Genomic DNA, 17,870 nt, shown 5'->3' with positions numbered 1-17,870 from the left:
AAAATTAGGAGTCACATTTAGAAAACAGGCAAACGGAACTAGTTTTAGTTTGGTCCATATGGAATAGCTGAACTGAATGTTCTATTTCTGTGCTTTAAGAATCTATGACTGAGTAAGTTAACAGAGTACCTGTACTAACCTATGACTCCAGGTTTCTCTTGACCCGGTCCAGAACAGCAGGGATCTTTATATATTTGGAGTATCTGATGCTGCTGTTCCAATTGGTCTTCTGGAGGAAAAAGTAGTAGTTAAGGGTGTTATTCAGTTAGCATCACCCAGTCCAAGTAGAATCCTCAAATGGCCTCAGGATTGAGTAGATTGGAGTGGAACTACTTTAGCATTCAGCTCTAATACAACAAAATTAGATAATCTTCTTTTAATTTTCCAGATAAGACTATCTAATAATAATATTAAGACCAGATACTTCTGCAGAGATCAAGGCTAAACCTGGGTTCTTCCAGCACAACTTTAGATTTTACTAACACTGGCTAAATAAAAATAACCAGCAGCTGAATTGTAGTGCAAGTTCAGTAACACCTTACTCATCTAATAATGTCCTAGAGTCAAAGTTGTACAGCACGGAGACAGGTCCTTTGGCCCAAACTGGTCAATACCGATCATAATGTCCATCAACACTAATCCCATTTCTCTCCACTTGGCCTATATTCTTCTAAACCTTTCCTACCCAGGTCTTTGTCCAAATGCCTTCTCACATGTTGTTAATATACTCACCTCAACCACTTCCGCTGGCAGCTCATTCCATATGTATACCACTCTCTCTTTTTAAAAAAAAAGTTGCCCCTCGGGTCCCTTTTATTCTGTGTCCTATAACTGTAAACTAATGTCCTCTAATCCTTGATTCCCCAGCCCTGGGAAAAAGATGGAATGCATTCACCCTATCCACGCCTCTCGTTATCTTATACAGTTCTATAAAGTCCCCCCATAGTCTCCTACACACTAAAGATAAACGTCCTAGTTTGTCCAACCTCTCCCATAACTCAGATCATTGAGTCCAGGCAACATCCTTGTAAATTTCCTCGGCACTCTTTCTGGTATAATAACATCCTTCCTATAGCAAGGTGACCAAAACTGAACACAATACTCGAAGTGTGGCCTCACCAATATCCTGTACAACTACAACATAACTTCCCAACTTCAATACTCACTGCCCTGACTGATGAAGGCCAGTGTGCCAAAAGCCTTCTTCACAGCCCTGTCTAAATGTCCTATACCAAAGTGAACTTGCAGTCATTAACCAAACTGGTGCATCTCGTCCCATGCAAATTGGTCACTGCCTAAGTGGTCAAGTGAATCACTGAAAAGCAAAGTGACCCATCACCTTCATCCCCACCACTATCCACCTATTGTACCATTGGCTACCTTCTCCCCAGCCCCAACCCCCTCCCATTTATCTCTCCACCTCGGAAGCTCACTGCTTTTATTCCTGATGAAGGCCTTTTGCCCGAAACATCAATTTTCCTGCTCCTCGGATGCTGCCTGACCTGCTGTGCTTTTCCAGCACCATTCTAATCTCGATCCAAAGTGCTCAGAAGGCAGCCCTTATCTTCTATGGTAGTAAAAGCCCAAATTACGAGTGATATATCCAGAACAGGAATTCAAATTTACATTTGTAGTGAACAGTCCGCACAGATGATTAACTACAACAAAATACTGACATACATTTTTATTATGTTCAAGATGCTATCAAAACACTTCACTGGACATTATAAAACAAAAGTATGACGCCAAGTCACTTGAGGAGATTTTAGATTAGATAACCAAAAGCTTGGTTAACGTGGTACACTTTATGCTGCTTAAACCATAAATGTTTAGGGAGTATTCCACAGCCTGGTGTCTAGGCAACTAAAAGCAGAACCACAAATATTGAAATATTATAATTTGGTATGTACAAGAGGCCAGAATTAGAGTAGTACAGATATCTTTGGAGGGTTACAAAACTGAAGGAAAATTTGAGAGATTGGAGGGGTAAGGCCAAGGAGGGACTTGTAAACAAGGATCAGAATTTTAAAACTCAACTCTTGTTTGAACAGGAGTCAACAAAAGCTCGGTTAATGATTTCAGCAGATGAGGTAATACAAATGGGCAAAGTTGGGAAAAAGTTACTAAGATGGGAATAGGTAGTAGTCCAAATTAGGTCAGATCAATAGTGACACAAAGACTTGACAAATATGGCTAGCTTTTGACTGTTGCCAGACTAAATTAGGTAAGAAAAGTGACCATGGTGTCATTAGCAGTGGAGCAGAGAGCATTATTTTTCATTGTACGAACAGAAACTTACCCAGTGAGCAGTTGTCAAAATTGAAATCCCCACAAAGAACATCAAACACAACCTTCTCTTCCTCACTCCGAGATGTGCTTTGGAAGTCATTGATCCACACGATTATGTGACTGAGTTGACTTTGACGAATGTGACAATCCTCTGGAAGAGGCATACAGACTTGAAACCAGACAGACTCGAAACCCGAGACTCAAAATCACATTTGAATTAGCAGTCTTAGTTTGACATTTTAAATAGAGGGAAGTTCAATTTTACACATATCAGGAATGATAACCACTCAAATTTTACTTAAGACAAACTCAAAAATCATGTGGCTGGCTGGCCGGCCAGCATTTATTGCCCCAGTGCTGAGCTGCTTTCTTGAACTGCTGCAGTCCATGCATTGTAGGTAGACCCACATTGCTATTAGGGAGGTGTGACAGGATTTCGATGCAGCGACAATGAAGGAACAGTGATATACTTCCAGATCAGGATGGCAAGTGGCTTGGAGGGGAATTGTAGGTTGTGATGTTTAATAATTTCAAATCATAACTTTCAATGTATCCATTTTTCAGACACCACCTGTTGTTCTCAGTTAGATCACATCCATCTGGGTGGGTTTAAACTAGCTCAGCAGGAGGATGGGAACCGGAGGTGTAGCTGCAGTGTACAGGAGGACGAGAATAGGAAGAACAGGGACAAGATTTCAGGGTCACAGGAATATGCTGGCAGACAGCAAGCTGGTTTGAAGTGAGTCTACTTCAAGGCCAGAAGTATCCGAAATAAGGTAGGTGAGCTTGCAGCGTGGATAGGTACCTGGGACTTCGATGTTGTGGCCATTTTGGAGACATGGCTAGAGCAGGGTGAGGAATGGATTTTGCAGATTCCAGGGTTGAGATCTTTCATTAAAAAAAGGCAAGGCGGTAAAAGAGGGGGAGGCGTGGCCTTGTTAGTCAAGGATAGTATAACGGCAGCTGAGAGGACTCGTCTACTGAGGTGGTGTAGGCTGAGATAAGGAACAGGAGAGGAGAGGTCACACTGCTTGGAGTTTTTTTTTATATAGGCCTCCGCAGATTTTCTGGGAGGTGGAAGAGAGGATTAGCAAAACAATTCTGAGTAGGAGTGAAAGGAACAGGGTGGTCATTGTGGGGGATTTAACTTCCCCAACAGTGACTGGAAATGTTATAGCTCTATTACATCGGATGAATTGGTTTTTTTCCAATGTGTACAGATAGGGAAAGCACTAAAATATTTTTCAACATTTTCATTTTCTATAGTGAACAATGTTGGCGAGGAAGATACAGAGATACTTGCATCTAGACTAGAAGAGATTGAGTTCACAAAGAAGAGGTATTAGAAATACTGCAGAGTGTGAAAATAGACAAGTCTCCTGGGCCGGATGGGATCTATCCTAGGATCCTCTGGGAAGCAAGGGAAGAGATTGTCGAGCCTTTGGCATTGATCTTCAAATCATCGTCGACAGGAATAGAGGACTTGAGGATAGCAAATGTAGTTCCCTTGTTCAAAAAGGGTAGTAAGAGACAACCCTGGTAATTACAGGCCAGTGGGTCTCACTTCAGTTGTTGGTAAAGTGTTGGAAAAGGTCATAAGAGATAGGATTTATAACCATCTAGAAAAGAATAATCTGATTAGGGACAGTCAGCACTGTTTTGTGAAGGGTAGGTCATGTCGAATGAATCTTATTGAGTTTTTTGACACAGTGACCAAACAGGTAGATGAGAGTAAACCGGTTGATGTGGTGTATATGGATTTCAGCAAGGCGTTCGATAAGGTTCCCCACAGTAGGCTATTATACAAAATGTGGAGGAATGGGATTGTGGGAGACAAAGCAGTTTGGATCAGTAATTGGCTTGCTGAAAGAAAACAGAGGGTTGTAGTTGATGGAACATGTTCATCTTGGTGTCCAGTTACTAGCGGCATACCGCAAGGGTCGGTGTTGCGTCCACTGCTGTTCGTCATTTTTATAAATGACCTGGATGAGGGCTTAGAAGGATGGGTTAGTAAATTTGCGGATGACAATAAGGTCAGTGGAATTGTGGATAATGACGAAGGATGTATTAGGTTGCAGAGAGACATAGATAGGATTTGAGCTGGGCTGAGAGGTGGCAAATGGAGTTTAATGTGGACAAGAGTGAGGTGATACACTTTGGACGGGGTAATCGGAATGCAAAGTACTGGGCTAATGACAAGATTCTTGGGAGTGCAGATGAGTAGAGAGATCACAGTGTCCATGTACACAGATCCCTGAAAGTTGCCACCCAGATTGACAGGATTGTTAAGAAGGCATACAGTGCTTTGGCCTTTATTGATAGAGGGATCGAGTTCCGGAACCAGGAGGTTATGCTGCAGCTGTACAAAGCTCTGGCCACACTTGGAGTACTGTGTCCAGTTCTGGTCACCGCATTATAAGAAGGATGTGGAAGCTTTGGAAAGAGTGCAGAGAAGATTTACTAGGATGTTGTCTAGGATGATGAATAAAAGGATGACCAGGGTAGGAATAGGTCTAGTCAAAGACAGAAGTGGGAAGTTGAGTAGCGATTGGAGAGGTGCTAAATGATCATTTCTCACTGGTGTTCACTCAGGAAAAGGAGAATATTGTAGAGGAGAAGAATGAGATACGAGATATTAGACTAGAAAGGATTGAGGTTAGTTATGCACAGGTGTTATCAATTCTAGAAGGAATGAAAAGTAGACAAATCCCCTGGGCTGGATGGGATTTATCCGAGGATTTTCTAGGAAGCTAGGGCTTTGATATTCGAGTCGTCATTGTCTTAAGCTTTGGTACCTGAGGACTGGAGGTATTGTTCCATTGTGCAAGAAGGGCAGCAGAGATGACCCAGGTAATTATAGACCAGTGAGCCTTACTTCTGTTGTAGGAAATGTTTTGGAAAGGATTGTAAGAGATAAGATTTATAATCATCTAGCAAGCAACAACTTGATTTCAGATAGTCAACATGGTTTGGTCAAGGGCAGGTCGTGTCTCACAAACCTCATTGAGCTTTTGGAGAAGGTGACCAAGCATGTAGATGAGGGTAGGGTAGTTGACGTGATATCCATGTTCTTCAGTAAAACCTTTGATAAGGTTCCACATGGTAGGCTGTTGGAGAAAATGCAGAGGCATGGAACGGAGGGTGATTTAGCAGTTTGGAATAGAAACTGGCTTTCTGGAAGGAGGCAGCGAGTGGTGGGTGATGGAAACTATTCAGCCTGGAGTCCAGTTACTAGTGGTGTGCCACAAGGATCTGTTTTGGGACCACTGCCGTTTGTCATTTTTATACATGACTTAGACGCAGGCATAGGTGGATGGATTAGTAAATTTGCAGACGACACTAAAGTTGGTGGAGTAGTGGACAGTTTGGAAGAATGTTACAGGTTGCAGGGGGACTCGGATAAACTGCAGAATTGGGCTGAGAGGTGGCAAATGGAGTTCAATGCAGCTAAATGTGAGGTGATGCACTTTGGGAAGAAAACAGGACTGGGTCAATGGAAAGATTCTTGGTAGTGTGGATGTGCAGAGAGATCTTGGAGTCCATGTACATAGAACCCTGAAAGTTGCCACCCAGGTGGATAGTGCTGTGAAGAAGGCTTACAGTGTGGTAGGTTTCCTTGGTAGAGGAATTGAGTTCCAGAACCGCAATATCATGCTGCAACTGTACAAACTGCTGGTGTGGCCACACTTGGAATATTGTGAACAGTTCTGGTCACCATATTACAGGAAGGATGTGGAAGCATTGGAAAAGGTGCAGAGGAGCTATGGTACGCGTATGGAATGAGCTGCCAGAGGAAGTGATGAAGGCTAGTACAATTGCAACATTTAAGAGGCATTTGGATGGGTATATGAATAGGAAGAGTTTGGAGAGATATTGGTCGGGTGCTGGCAGGTGGGACTAGATTGGGTTGGGATATCTGGTCTGCATGGACGGGTTGGACCGAAGGGTCTGTTACTATGCTGCACATCTCTATGACTATGACATCTACTCTGTATGGCCATTCAGTATTCTGTAAGTTGCAGAATGGGCATGTGGGGAATATTTCTTATTTCTGGTCAATGGTAACCCTGAGCATGTTGATAGCAGGGATTCAGCGTTGATAACACTTAAATGTCATGGGGTGATGGCTATACGGTATCTCATTAGAAATGGTCATTGCTTGGCATTTGCCACTTTTCAGCCAAAGCCTGCATCTTGCCCAAGTCTTGCGGCATTTTGACATGGACTGTTTCAGCGTCTGAGGAATTATGACTAGGGCAGCCATCAGCAAACACCCCCACTTCTAACCTAATGGAGGGAAGGTAATCGATGGAGAGCTGAAGATGCTTGGAGCTAGGACATGTTAGGATATTATAGAAGCCCATGAGAGGACAGAGATGTAGTTACTTCTTAGGACACTGGGGGCGCTGTGAACCTATAGTTTAAAATGATGACCAAAGTAATTTTTAATTCTGGGCTTGTTGCCATGCCAACTAACAAAGCTGATGTTCAAATGAAAGAACATCAGCAAGGTCAATTTTGCCTGCTAAACTAAGTGATTAGATTAAGGTAAACTATGTGATAAAAAGACTAGGAAAAATGTCTCGATCATAGTAATTCTTTGTGTCCATGATACAGAATGTTCCTAATATATGTAAAGCCTTTGTAAAAATGTTTCCAGAATACATAGAACCTTTGTTTGCAAATTATACCATTTTGAAGAAGGCTTTTGTTTGTGAAAGATCACGTTGCATGAATTGAGATTAGAAAATAGTATAACTAATGGAGCTTATCGATAGATTTTCAGAACTTGTACATTTTCTCCAGCGAACCATTCGATCTTTCGTGCTTCGCTGTAACAGCTAAGTTTCTGCTGCTAAATAAACGTACCTGCTTTTTATCAAATAATTGGGTAAGTGTGGTCACTCCTTAAAAGAACACGCTTGGACGAATTCCGTCCTAACAGATGGTGACCCTCTAAATGGAGGAGGAGGCCACAGGTTGGCAGATTGGGAGGCAGACAAATTTTTCGGCCGAAACTTTAAGGTGAGGAAGCGCCTGTTACATCAAAAGCTTCCAGTAGTTAACTTTTGAGTTAGACATTTGTCTGCTTTTTAGTCCTCACCAACTTGAAATTGAATTGATTTGGACACAAAGGTACAGAATCTTAGCTGGTAAGTCACTTTAAATCTTCTAGTGTTAATTTCTCTCCGATGTTAAAATTCTTCTAGGTGAGGGGAATCGCGGACCCCGTCGTGCACACTAAAAATTCCTAGAAGTGAGGAGCCTCCGCCTTTAAAATTCTTCTAAGTGAGGAGTTTGGTTAACTCCGACGCGCTGGTGTACACTGAAAATTCTTAGAAGTGAGGAGTCTCCGCCGTTAAAATTCTTCTAGGTGAGGGGATTAGCTATCTCTGCCGTGCAAATGTAAAAGTCCTAGAAGTGAGGAGGGAAAGTGTCGTAGAATTTGTCTCCGCCAGTTTAAAATTCTTCCAAGTGAGGGGTGTGGCTAACCTTGACGCGCAAAGTGTACACTAAAAATTCTTGGGAGTGAGGAGACTTACAGTAGGAATTAGTCTGAACCGTTTCCTTATAGGGATTTTTTCCGCTCAGACGTCTATTCTTAAAGATGTACTGTTTTGAAAGTGGACACCAATAGGGAGAAGAGTCAGATGATTGAAGTGATATCTGAATTTGTATGTTTATGTAAGTATGTGATAAAGGGGCCGGCCAGAATAGGAAGAACAAACGGAAGCTGCTAATATAAATGACTATGTGTATGTATGAGTAAAAAATCTATTCGTTATAAGAGAGAGAGAGTCTCTGGGTGTGTAAAATCTGTGTGTTTAAGTATTTTTAAGTTTGTAAAAATCTGTGAGAGTAAGAGAGTTTCTGTATTTGTGAAGATCTAAGTGTGTATAAGAATCTGTGTGTGTGTAAAACTGATTGCGAGAGAAAGGTAGTCTCTGTGTGTATGTGAGAATTTGTGTGTGTGTAAGAATCTTTTTGTATAAAAATCTCTGTAAAAAAAAAATCTCTGAAAATTTGTATGGGTCAGTGAAATTAAGAAACTGCGTGTCATATCTCAAAAAGAGAGAGAGAATTTTACTGCTGCAAGCTTTATCAGTGTGTCTGTCTGTGAGCAGAAGGCTTCTCAGCTAACAAGCAGTTTAACACTTTGTGCTCTGGCTTGAATTCATCTGTTTGTTAATGGTTTTATGTTTGAAACTTGTTGTTTGTCATTTGATTCAGTGTGCTATTTTTTTTATTGTAATTTTATGAATACTTAACGTGATTTTCTTTCAGGATAGAGTTTTAATAGATATTGAGAAAGGAGAAAAGATTAGTTGGTAACTGATAAGGTTAAACCCCATTTTTTGAGAGAAAATTTAATGTTTAAATGAAAGTAGTATAAGGTGGACAGCAGAAAAAATTATTTTTGACAACAGCTTACAGTGAGAAAAAGGAGAAAGTGTCAAAGAAAGATAGAAACAGAAACAAAGGGGGGGCAAGCTTAGAGTCAGATAAGAGAAAATAAGATGGAGGAATTAAATTTTGGACCACCAAAATTGCGCCACCTCAGGACAGAATGTCCTGGAGTTCCCTGGTGGAGACTCAGTCTAGGTGGGAATACGACCCTAGCGGGTCGACTGCTATTGGACTGTGTAGCTTTACAGAAAGAAACTTTAGACCTAGTCTTAGGACAGGCTTTAAATCAAAAAGAAATTATTATAAAAAAGATTAAGGAGACTTTTCAGAATGTTACATTAATGACTAGAGGGTCTTCGAGAATCTCCTAATACTTTAGTACGCCAAGTGATTGACTTGGGCAAACCCCCTACCAAGGGGATAAGTAAGGACACGAATGAGTCACTGGGGTGGAAGACCAAATTTGTGGTAACTTTTACACCACAATGGGATTTGAACTGTTTGGTAGCGTCTGTGTACATCCCCCCGGAGTTAAAAAATAATGAGTCCAACCCAGCACCTGTAACGACAAACCCGATAACACAGGCAGGGAAGGTTTTAGAAGACGTTAAGAAACTTATTGAAAAAAATAATACATTTAAAGAAGCTCAAAGAAAAATACAGAATCTGGATAAGAATCTTAAGCTGTGGAGGAGCAGAAACGGGTTCCCCGCAGATGACCAACTGTTTTTTACAGCTGCTGATTTTGACGAATTTCAATCAAAAATTAAAGATAATTTGACAGAGAGAAAAGAGGAAGCAAAGGAAAATGTTTTTAGTAAAATCAAATTGTCAACGAAAGTAGATGATGAGGACGTCTATCTACGGGAATTATTGGCACGATTCCAGAGCCACTTACTAACGCTGCCCACTATTGAGACTGCAGAGTTAGCTGGGGATAGACAGGGCAGATTTGATTATGTTCTATTATAAAAAAAAGTTTTCCATCCGACTATTCCAATGTTCTTATAAATATAGAAGAGACAGTAGGTAATCGTGCTCAAAATTTATCACACCAGGTAACACGTTGGAAAACAAAATTAATATTTCAAAAAAAAATCTTGTTTAGAGTGCATTTTATTGGATAGGGTCCAAAAAGCTTGGGATGTCTGCATTGTGGGAATCAGGACAGTAAAGCAACTAAATTAATATGGAATTTAGTAATCAGTTATGAAATACAAACTGATTTTAATAATTAATGTTCTAAATTAATAATTGTTGATTCAATTTCAAAATATAGTATTAAAGCTGCAGATAAGGATTATAAGTGAAGCAATTTTTAGTCCAGATATTAGAGTATTTGTATTATGGGATTCGGCTATAGCTCAGACACTCTATTTTGCGTGAGTAAAGTTTTTAAAACATTACGAAAAAGAAAAGCTTTGAACTTTGGTATAATTACTGAACCTATAAAGTTCCCTTTTATGTACTCCCTGTGTCAGTTCATAGCAAGTACAACTTCCAAATAAATTGTAAATATGTTTTAATGTATATATTTTTATGGTTTGGCAGTCATTGACTTTCAATTTTTTTTCTCTTCTTTTCTTTTCTCTCTGGTTTCCATTGCCACTGGGGTGTGAATTGCTTGTGGTTTATAATGATTTTTTTTCCATAGACTGTGGTGTGTGTGTGTGCGCGTGTGTGCGTCAAAATATGTAGTGCCCTGGATCCAGTATTATGTTGACAGTGACTTCATGGTCAAGTTGCAGACAGAGTTAATTTTTCTTTTAACCAAAATAACAAACTGAAGTTCCAGAACAAACAGAGATAGATAAAGAAAAATGGAAGGTGAAGGAGACAAAGGGAAGAGGAACCAAGAGAAGGGCGGATAGAAGGATTGCGAGAAATAAGGGTTAGGGGTAAGGATACTCACAAAAGACTGTGGAAAGAGAGGGAGAGTGTGTGTACAGCTAGCAAAACAATTAACACCTTATGGTTTGGTTTGAATGCACATTTGTTGATGATTGAATGAGTAAGTTTTATTCACTGAAGTTTGAGTTCCAGGATTGTTTTAAATGTGAGTTTTATGAAAACTTAACATGATTAAACTGAGTGTCTAACTGTCTTTTTCTTTTATCTTTTTACATACAAAATATGTGAAGGTCAGTTGAAGTTTAAGTTCAACAGTGGGTAGTTGTAAAAACAAAAACTTCCATGGTTATTATCTATGACCTTGGATTCGACCATTGTGCATGCGTTAGAAGTTTTTAAACTGGAATTGACAAATTGTTGTAAGACATCTCTGATTATTTTAAGACCTAAAGTATTTTAATTGAGTAATGATTGACCAGCAGTACTTAAGAAAACTAATTTTGGATCTAAAATGGGGAACTAAAACTGAGTGATCACAATGGTCTTCAAAATTGGTAACTGTATGCATTTTACATTTTGAAAATTGAATACTGGATAAATGGACGTAAATATATAAATATGCTTACAAGTTAGTTACAGGCATTAAAGTAAGACAAGCATGAATTGGTAAATTGGTGTTTAAGGATATGGGAATCTAAGGACATTGCAATATTTCTCAGAATAAAGGAAAAGGGAAGAACGTAATGACTTGTAACTTTGGAAAGTACCGATAGGAGACGAGGAGATTAGGTGAGTCTGTGTTCCCCTCACTAGTGGGGAGGTCGGAACATATAAGAGGAAATAACGGTCTTGGTTGAGAATTTGATAGGATTTTCAGAACAGATTAATCTATGATAAAAACCCAGTATGTATATGTGGGCTGGTTTAATGTCTAATTTAAATATACTATTTACTAGGGAAAAAAGGAAACTTATATGGGGATACTGGAGCGCTCGTCTGTTGAAAGCATTGTGTTACGGAAAGTGAAACCTGCTGCTGTTCTTTCCTCCCTCCCTCTCCAGATAGTCTTCTACTTCAATGCGTTTTGTTATTTTTTGTATTTTCTCGCCACATTGTAAATAATTATCAGGCTATTCACATAAAGTGACTGGAATGATGTATCTTTTGTTTGTGTTAACAAGACATTTGCACCATCCGGAGTTGTTTGCAGTTTATCAAAATAATCAAACAGCATTTTTTTTCTCTCAATTTAATATTTAGTTTTGTGGAGGAAGTTTAGTAGGTCTCTATGTCTGTCTTTTCTAAGACCTGCAGGCAAGCATTTTTACATGATCCATCGTGCTACTGCTTTAGCCTCAGTAATCAATGATTTTGAGATGCCAATATTCTGCCATCGGTTTTGCTTAGATTCTGAGCTGAGCTTATTGTGTGGAATGGGTGTTGAAACTCTATCTATTCAAGCTTCGCACTCTACAGTGAATGAAATCATTATGGTATCAATTTTGCTAAATGGTTTATTTGCACAAGGTTGATTCGAAATTTAGTTCTAGAGGGAAATGGGATTTTCTGAAGAGGAATAAATTTTAAGTCTTAAGGATGCTTGGATGATAGAGTAATATTATATTTTTGTATTACAAAGTCTGGATTTAAATTTCTGGTTGTTTTATAGTACTTTTCACAGCTATTCACTAACAGGAGGGATTCAGTCCTGGTCTCACAGATTTTGTGCCAATTCCTAATACAACTGTGGTCAAACGCCTAATTTTAATTCCACAATTCCAAACCTGGTTATGACGGTTCTAGGAAAGAGGAGATAAGAAATCAGATAGATTTTTCCATATTGGTAATATAACACTATGTACTAAAATGTTGCATTTATATTCCTACAGACTTCAAGTCAAGCACTTTCTCCATTTTTTCAATTATGCAGATCTGATGGTGGCTAAAATCTTTTAATACTTTGAACAGGTTTTCGTTAATAAGCATCTGGACACATACCTAGTAGGCTGTACAAAGACAGCTATGATTAACTTTAGCTTTTTCATTCACTAAATTTTAGTTGTGGTTAAGAGTAAGGGACTTATTCCCCTTGTTCACTATTAAGTACTGGATATGAATTTAGTACAAGATTTCAAAAAACTGGAAGATGACCCTACCCCTGTTGAAGGAGGAGCTTATGGGTCTGTAATTAATTTGTGAATGGATAATGGGTATGGGTTACAGTACAAATACCAGACGCTAATCTCTTCTGAGATTCAACAACAGATCACAGGTGAATCTTGCCTAGTTTAGTAAATTAGGACTATCTTTCAGAAAGGAGGTGTATTTGCAGTTTTTGAGAAGATATGTAGCTCAGGTTCTAAGTTTACTCACTGAGCTGAAAGGTTTGTTCTTGAACATTTTGTCATCACGCATTGTTAGGAGGGGCACGGAAAGTGTTTGTAAAGAGAGAGAGGGCGAGTGACAGAAGCAGAAGGCGAAATTGGCGATAGCTGCGGTTGATGGGGTAATTAGGAGAAAAATTGAAAGCCAATTGTATATAGAATTAGAGTGTAAATCAATCTGCAAATTATATAGTCCAAACTAACTAGCTATCATGGTCACTAGCAGGATCACTAACAAAATTAGATTAAAAAGTTACTTGTTAAAATCAGATGGGGTATCAATATATTACATAAATTTCCAAAAATGAGATTTCTGAATTTATCATTGCATGATTAAGATTGCTCGCAATTGATGTTTTGAATTATTGCTCTGTCAATAGCAACAATTGAGTACTTGCTGCCCTACTTAAAGAAGAGCAATACATTTAGTAATTTCAAAACCAACAGATCAGTAAAATTTGTACCAAATAGTTGCAAGTATGTGTAAAATCACCAGAAGATTGAATCAGTTACATTTTTTACCTGGTACAGAGCAGACCAATACATCTAGCTTTGCTAATCCATCCTTACAGAATTCAATGCTGTATCAATCTCAATTTAGGCTGAAAACGTTTCTACAGTTTATGCCAACAAAACTCTGTCACTATCCAGCAAGAAGCATGTTTCAAGGGTAGCACAACTAGTTAAATCTCCCTATTGGAGATGGAATGACACGGTATGCTTCTGTGCAGTGTTCCATCACTATTGGCAAAGCTCATACACTAGAAAAGCAAACAAGTCAGACAGAATTGGTGACTTTCTGGCTGCATGTCAGTAGCTTCTGTTGTTAGTGGGGGGGGTGGGGGGGGAACCCTTGGTTTACGCATCCCTGCTGCTATTTTTATTACCTGTGGTTATTGTTATATGTGTGCCATGTATCAGGACGCTGGTGACACGAACGATTGACCATGACCGGACGAGAAAGGATGACTCAACACCTGCATACTGGTGCTCCGCAGCAGAGCTGAAGGAGCCTGTGATGGGGGCAGCTCAGGGAAGGATTACGGAATCAGAACCAGAGAGGATGGAGGAGACATGTCTAAGAGAAGCGCAGGACAACTAATGATTTTACTATATAACTGTATTTTTTTAATCCTACTCATTCCAAAGCTCTAATTGTGAGGGCTGTAGTCCAGAGACCCCCTAGTTGTGTTTTATTTCCTCCTCTCCCGTTACAGATTGGAGACAGTTAAATTTGTGCCTTAATAGTCAGGAATTTTGAAGTGCTGTGTGTCTCGAGGCTTGAGAGACTATTGATCACGCAAGAGATTCCTAAACATCGTCTGGTATCGAGAGCCACTGATCACTATGATAAGCCAGGTGCCACTGCCCTGTACGTTGAAATGAATGTGGATTGCATTGGTCATTGAGGAACGACTGGTTAGCCAATGACGGGTAAGATTCCTCGAGCTGAGGGACAACCTAAGACAGGCACAGTCGCGCATTGACTTTCAGAATGGTGGCCTGTGGACATGTGGTTTTAACGGATGCCTGGCCTTGGCATCTGTCTTGGGAATCTGGACTAGTCTCTGGCTTGCTGAGCAGCAGATATAAGTAAGTTGTGGACACAGCACATTATATTCACATTGTTTTTGATAAGATAAATAATAAATGCAAGCTATACGGCTGATTTTGAAGCCGATTTAAATCTATTACAAGAAAATTCGGCATTGTGCCAGTAATATGAAAAGCTATTTTGGGATTTCATGATATAGTATAGTGTGACTGGTTAATTGGTGGGTGTACAATCTGGTGTTCTTTGGACAACTGACCTTCACTCTACAAGCATCCAAGCTCATTCATTTTTTTTCTCTATGGTTCTCTACTATTTGTTATCATGCTCATTTATACTTTATATTTTGTTAATTTTAATAAAGTTTTTGTAGTTCTTTTGTGAAAATAAGAATAATTTAGAATCAAATACTAATTGTTGATTTTTTTGTAGTAAGATGCTGCTTAGGGACCCCTACACTTTTAACTGATGTCTCCTTAGAACCAGACGGCCAGGTCAAGATGATATGTTCAGAAAAGCAAAAAGGACACGAAGAATGCGTCCGTAGAGACACCTGGCCCCGGTTGCCGCACAATATTGCGTTTGTAACGGTTTATGTTGTTATGGCCTCTGAAGAGGCCAAGGGGGGGAATGTTAGGATATTATAGAAGCCCATGAGAGGACAGAGATGTAGTTACCTCTTAGGACATTGGGGGCGCTGTGAACCTATAGTTTAAAATGATCAAAGTAATTTTTAATTCTGGGCTTGTTGCCATGCCAACTAACAAAGCTGATGTTCAAATGAAAGAACATCAGCAAGGTCAATTTTGCCTGCTAAACTAAGTGATTAGATTAAGGTAAACTATGTGATAAAAAGACTAGGAAAAATGTCTCGATCATAGTAATTCTTTGTGTCCATGATACAGAATGTTCCTAATATATGTAAAGCCTTTGTAAAAATGTTTCCAGAATACATAGAACCTTTGTTTGCAAATTATACCATTTTGAAGAAGGCTTTTGTTTGTGAAAGATCACGTTGCATGAATTGAGATTAGAAAATAGTATAACTAATGGAGCTTATCGATAGATTTTCAGAACTTGTACATTTTCTCCAGCGAACCATTCGATCTTTCGTGCTTCGCTGTAACAGCTAAGTTTCTGCTGCTAAATAAACGTACCTGCTTTTTATCAAATAATTGGGTAAGTGTGGTCACTCCTTAAAAGAACACGCTTGGACGAATTCCGTCCTAACAGACACTACCCTGAAGAACTCTTGTATGAAATGTCCTGGAACAGGAATGGCTGATCTCCAACAATCACTTTAATCATATCAGGTTCAATTCCCATTCCCAGTTGAATCCAGGCTTGGGACATACTTCCTCATCCAATCCCAGGCTCACCAGGGGAAGGAACCACAGCTGGCTCTGCTGTACAGAAGGGCAGGAAACAGTGGAAGGGCTATAGTCATAGGAGATTCAGTTATAAGGGGAGTAGATAGGCAGTTCTGTGGTCAAAAATGAGACTCATGAATGGTATGTTGCCTCCCAGGTGCATGGGTCAGGGATGCCTCAGATCAGGACATTCTGAAGGGGGAGGGTGAACAGTCAACTGTTGTGACCAACGATATAGATAATAAATGGGATGAGGTCTTACAAGCAGATTCTATGGATTGAGGAGCCAAGTTAAAAAGTAGGATCTCAGAGGTAGTAATCTCAAGATTTCTACTAGCATGTGCCACTGGTAGCAAAGAAAGAATTGGCAGGAGGGGAGGGGTTCAGATCTTTGGGACATTGGGACCAGTTTTGCAGGAGGTGGGTCTATTACAAATCGGATGGTCTACACCAGGCAGAACTGAAACCAATGTCCTCAGGGATGCTTTTGCTAATGTTGTTAGGCAGGTTTAAACTAACATGGCAGGGGATGGGAATCAAATGAGGTGATTAGTGGACAGTAAGGAAGCAGCAACTAAAACCTGGAAGGAACTAGATAATGAAGTCAGCGTGACTAAGGGGAAAGAATAGGCATGGAGTAGATGATGAAAGCAAAGGGACAGGTGGCCTGAGATGCATTTGTTTTAATGAGAGAAGTATAGTAGATAAGGCAGATGAACTTAGGGCTTGGATTCGTACCTGGCAGCATGACGTTATTGCGATTACCGAGACTTGGTTGAAGGAAGGGCAAAATTGGCAATTAAATATCCCAGGATATTGATGCTTTAGGCAGAATAGTGGATGTGGTAAAAGGGGTGGAGGAGTTGCATTACTCGTCAGAGAGGAGCTCAAGCTGGGCACTACGGAAGACTCGAGCAGTGAGGCAATATGGCAGAGCTCAGAAATAGCAAGGGTGCAGTAACAATGTTGGGGCTGTACTACAGGCCTACTGACAGTGAGCATGAGAAAGAGGAGAAAACATGTAGGTGAAAGTGAGGACTGCAGATGTTGGAGATCAGAGTAGAGAGTGTGGTGCTGGAAAAGCACAGGTCAGGCAGCATCCGAGGTGTAGGAGAATCGATGTTTCAGGCAAAAGCCCTTTATCAGAAAGGGTTGATACATACAAATATGTCGACAGATTATGGAAGGATGAAGAACCAACAGGGGGTGGTGATGGGAGATTTAAAACTGAGTAAAAAGTGAGGTCTGCAGATGCTGGAGATCAGAGCTGAAAACTTTCCCAACATTGACTGGGATTCACTTAGGGTTAGAGGTTTAGATGGAACAGAATTTGCAAGGATCATCCAGGAGGGTTTTATAGAGCACTACGTAAATAGTCCAACAGGACCTGGTGTTGGGTTTCAGCCCAGCCAGGTGGTTGAAGTTTCAATCTGGGATTACTTTGGGAATTGTGATCACAATTTTGTAAGTTTTAGAATACTCATGGACAAAGATGAAGAGTGCTAAATTGGGGAAAGGCCAACTATACCAAAATTTGGCAGGAGCTGAGGAATGGGAATTGGAGCAGCTGTTTGAGGGTAATTCACAATCACTTCGCAATGATGCATACATTAGATCTAGGTGAATGAAAACAGATGAAGCTTTGGAAGAACATCGGGAAAGTAGGACCAAGCTGAACAAGGAATTAAGAGAGCTAAAAGGGGTCATGAAATATCTTTAGCAAACAGGGTTGAGGAAAATCCCAAAGCCCTTTCTTCATATATAAGGAGCAAGAGGCTAATAAGAGTCATACAGAGGTACAGCATGGAAACAAACCCTTCAGTCCAACTCGTCCATGCCGACCAGATATCCCATTTACCAGCATTTGGCTCATATCCTTCTAAACCCTTCCTACTCATGTACCTATCCAGATGCCTTTTAAATGTTGCCTCCATCACTTCCGCTGGAAGCTGATTCCATACACGCATTATCCTCTGCATGAAAAAGTTGCCCCTTAGGTCCCTTTTATACCTTTAC

The 17,870-nt window shown here is 40.0% G+C and overlaps 1 protein-coding gene across 3 annotated transcripts in view; it reads right to left on the bottom strand.

The window, feature by feature from the left end:
* The window catches only part of smpd5 (sphingomyelin phosphodiesterase 5), a 70,964-nt gene that overhangs the window by 17,746 nt on the left and 35,348 nt on the right, over positions 1-17,870 (bottom strand). For 2 of the 3 annotated variants that reach the window (XM_060825227.1, XM_060825229.1), the window contains exons 4-5: positions 2,300-2,440; positions 140-229 (exon numbers count right to left, since the gene is read on the bottom strand). In XM_060825227.1, the coding sequence (XP_060681210.1) occupies positions 140-229; positions 2,300-2,440 (231 nt within the window). The remainder of the gene's footprint in view (positions 1-139; positions 230-2,299; positions 2,441-17,870) is intronic. The other variant, XM_060825228.1, reaches the window with a different exon arrangement.

Source organism: Hemiscyllium ocellatum, chromosome 5 (assembly GCF_020745735.1).
Source record: "Hemiscyllium ocellatum isolate sHemOce1 chromosome 5, sHemOce1.pat.X.cur, whole genome shotgun sequence".
Lineage (NCBI taxonomy): Eukaryota > Metazoa > Chordata > Chondrichthyes > Orectolobiformes > Hemiscylliidae > Hemiscyllium > Hemiscyllium ocellatum.
This window is presented reverse-complemented; position numbering and strand designations above follow the sequence as displayed.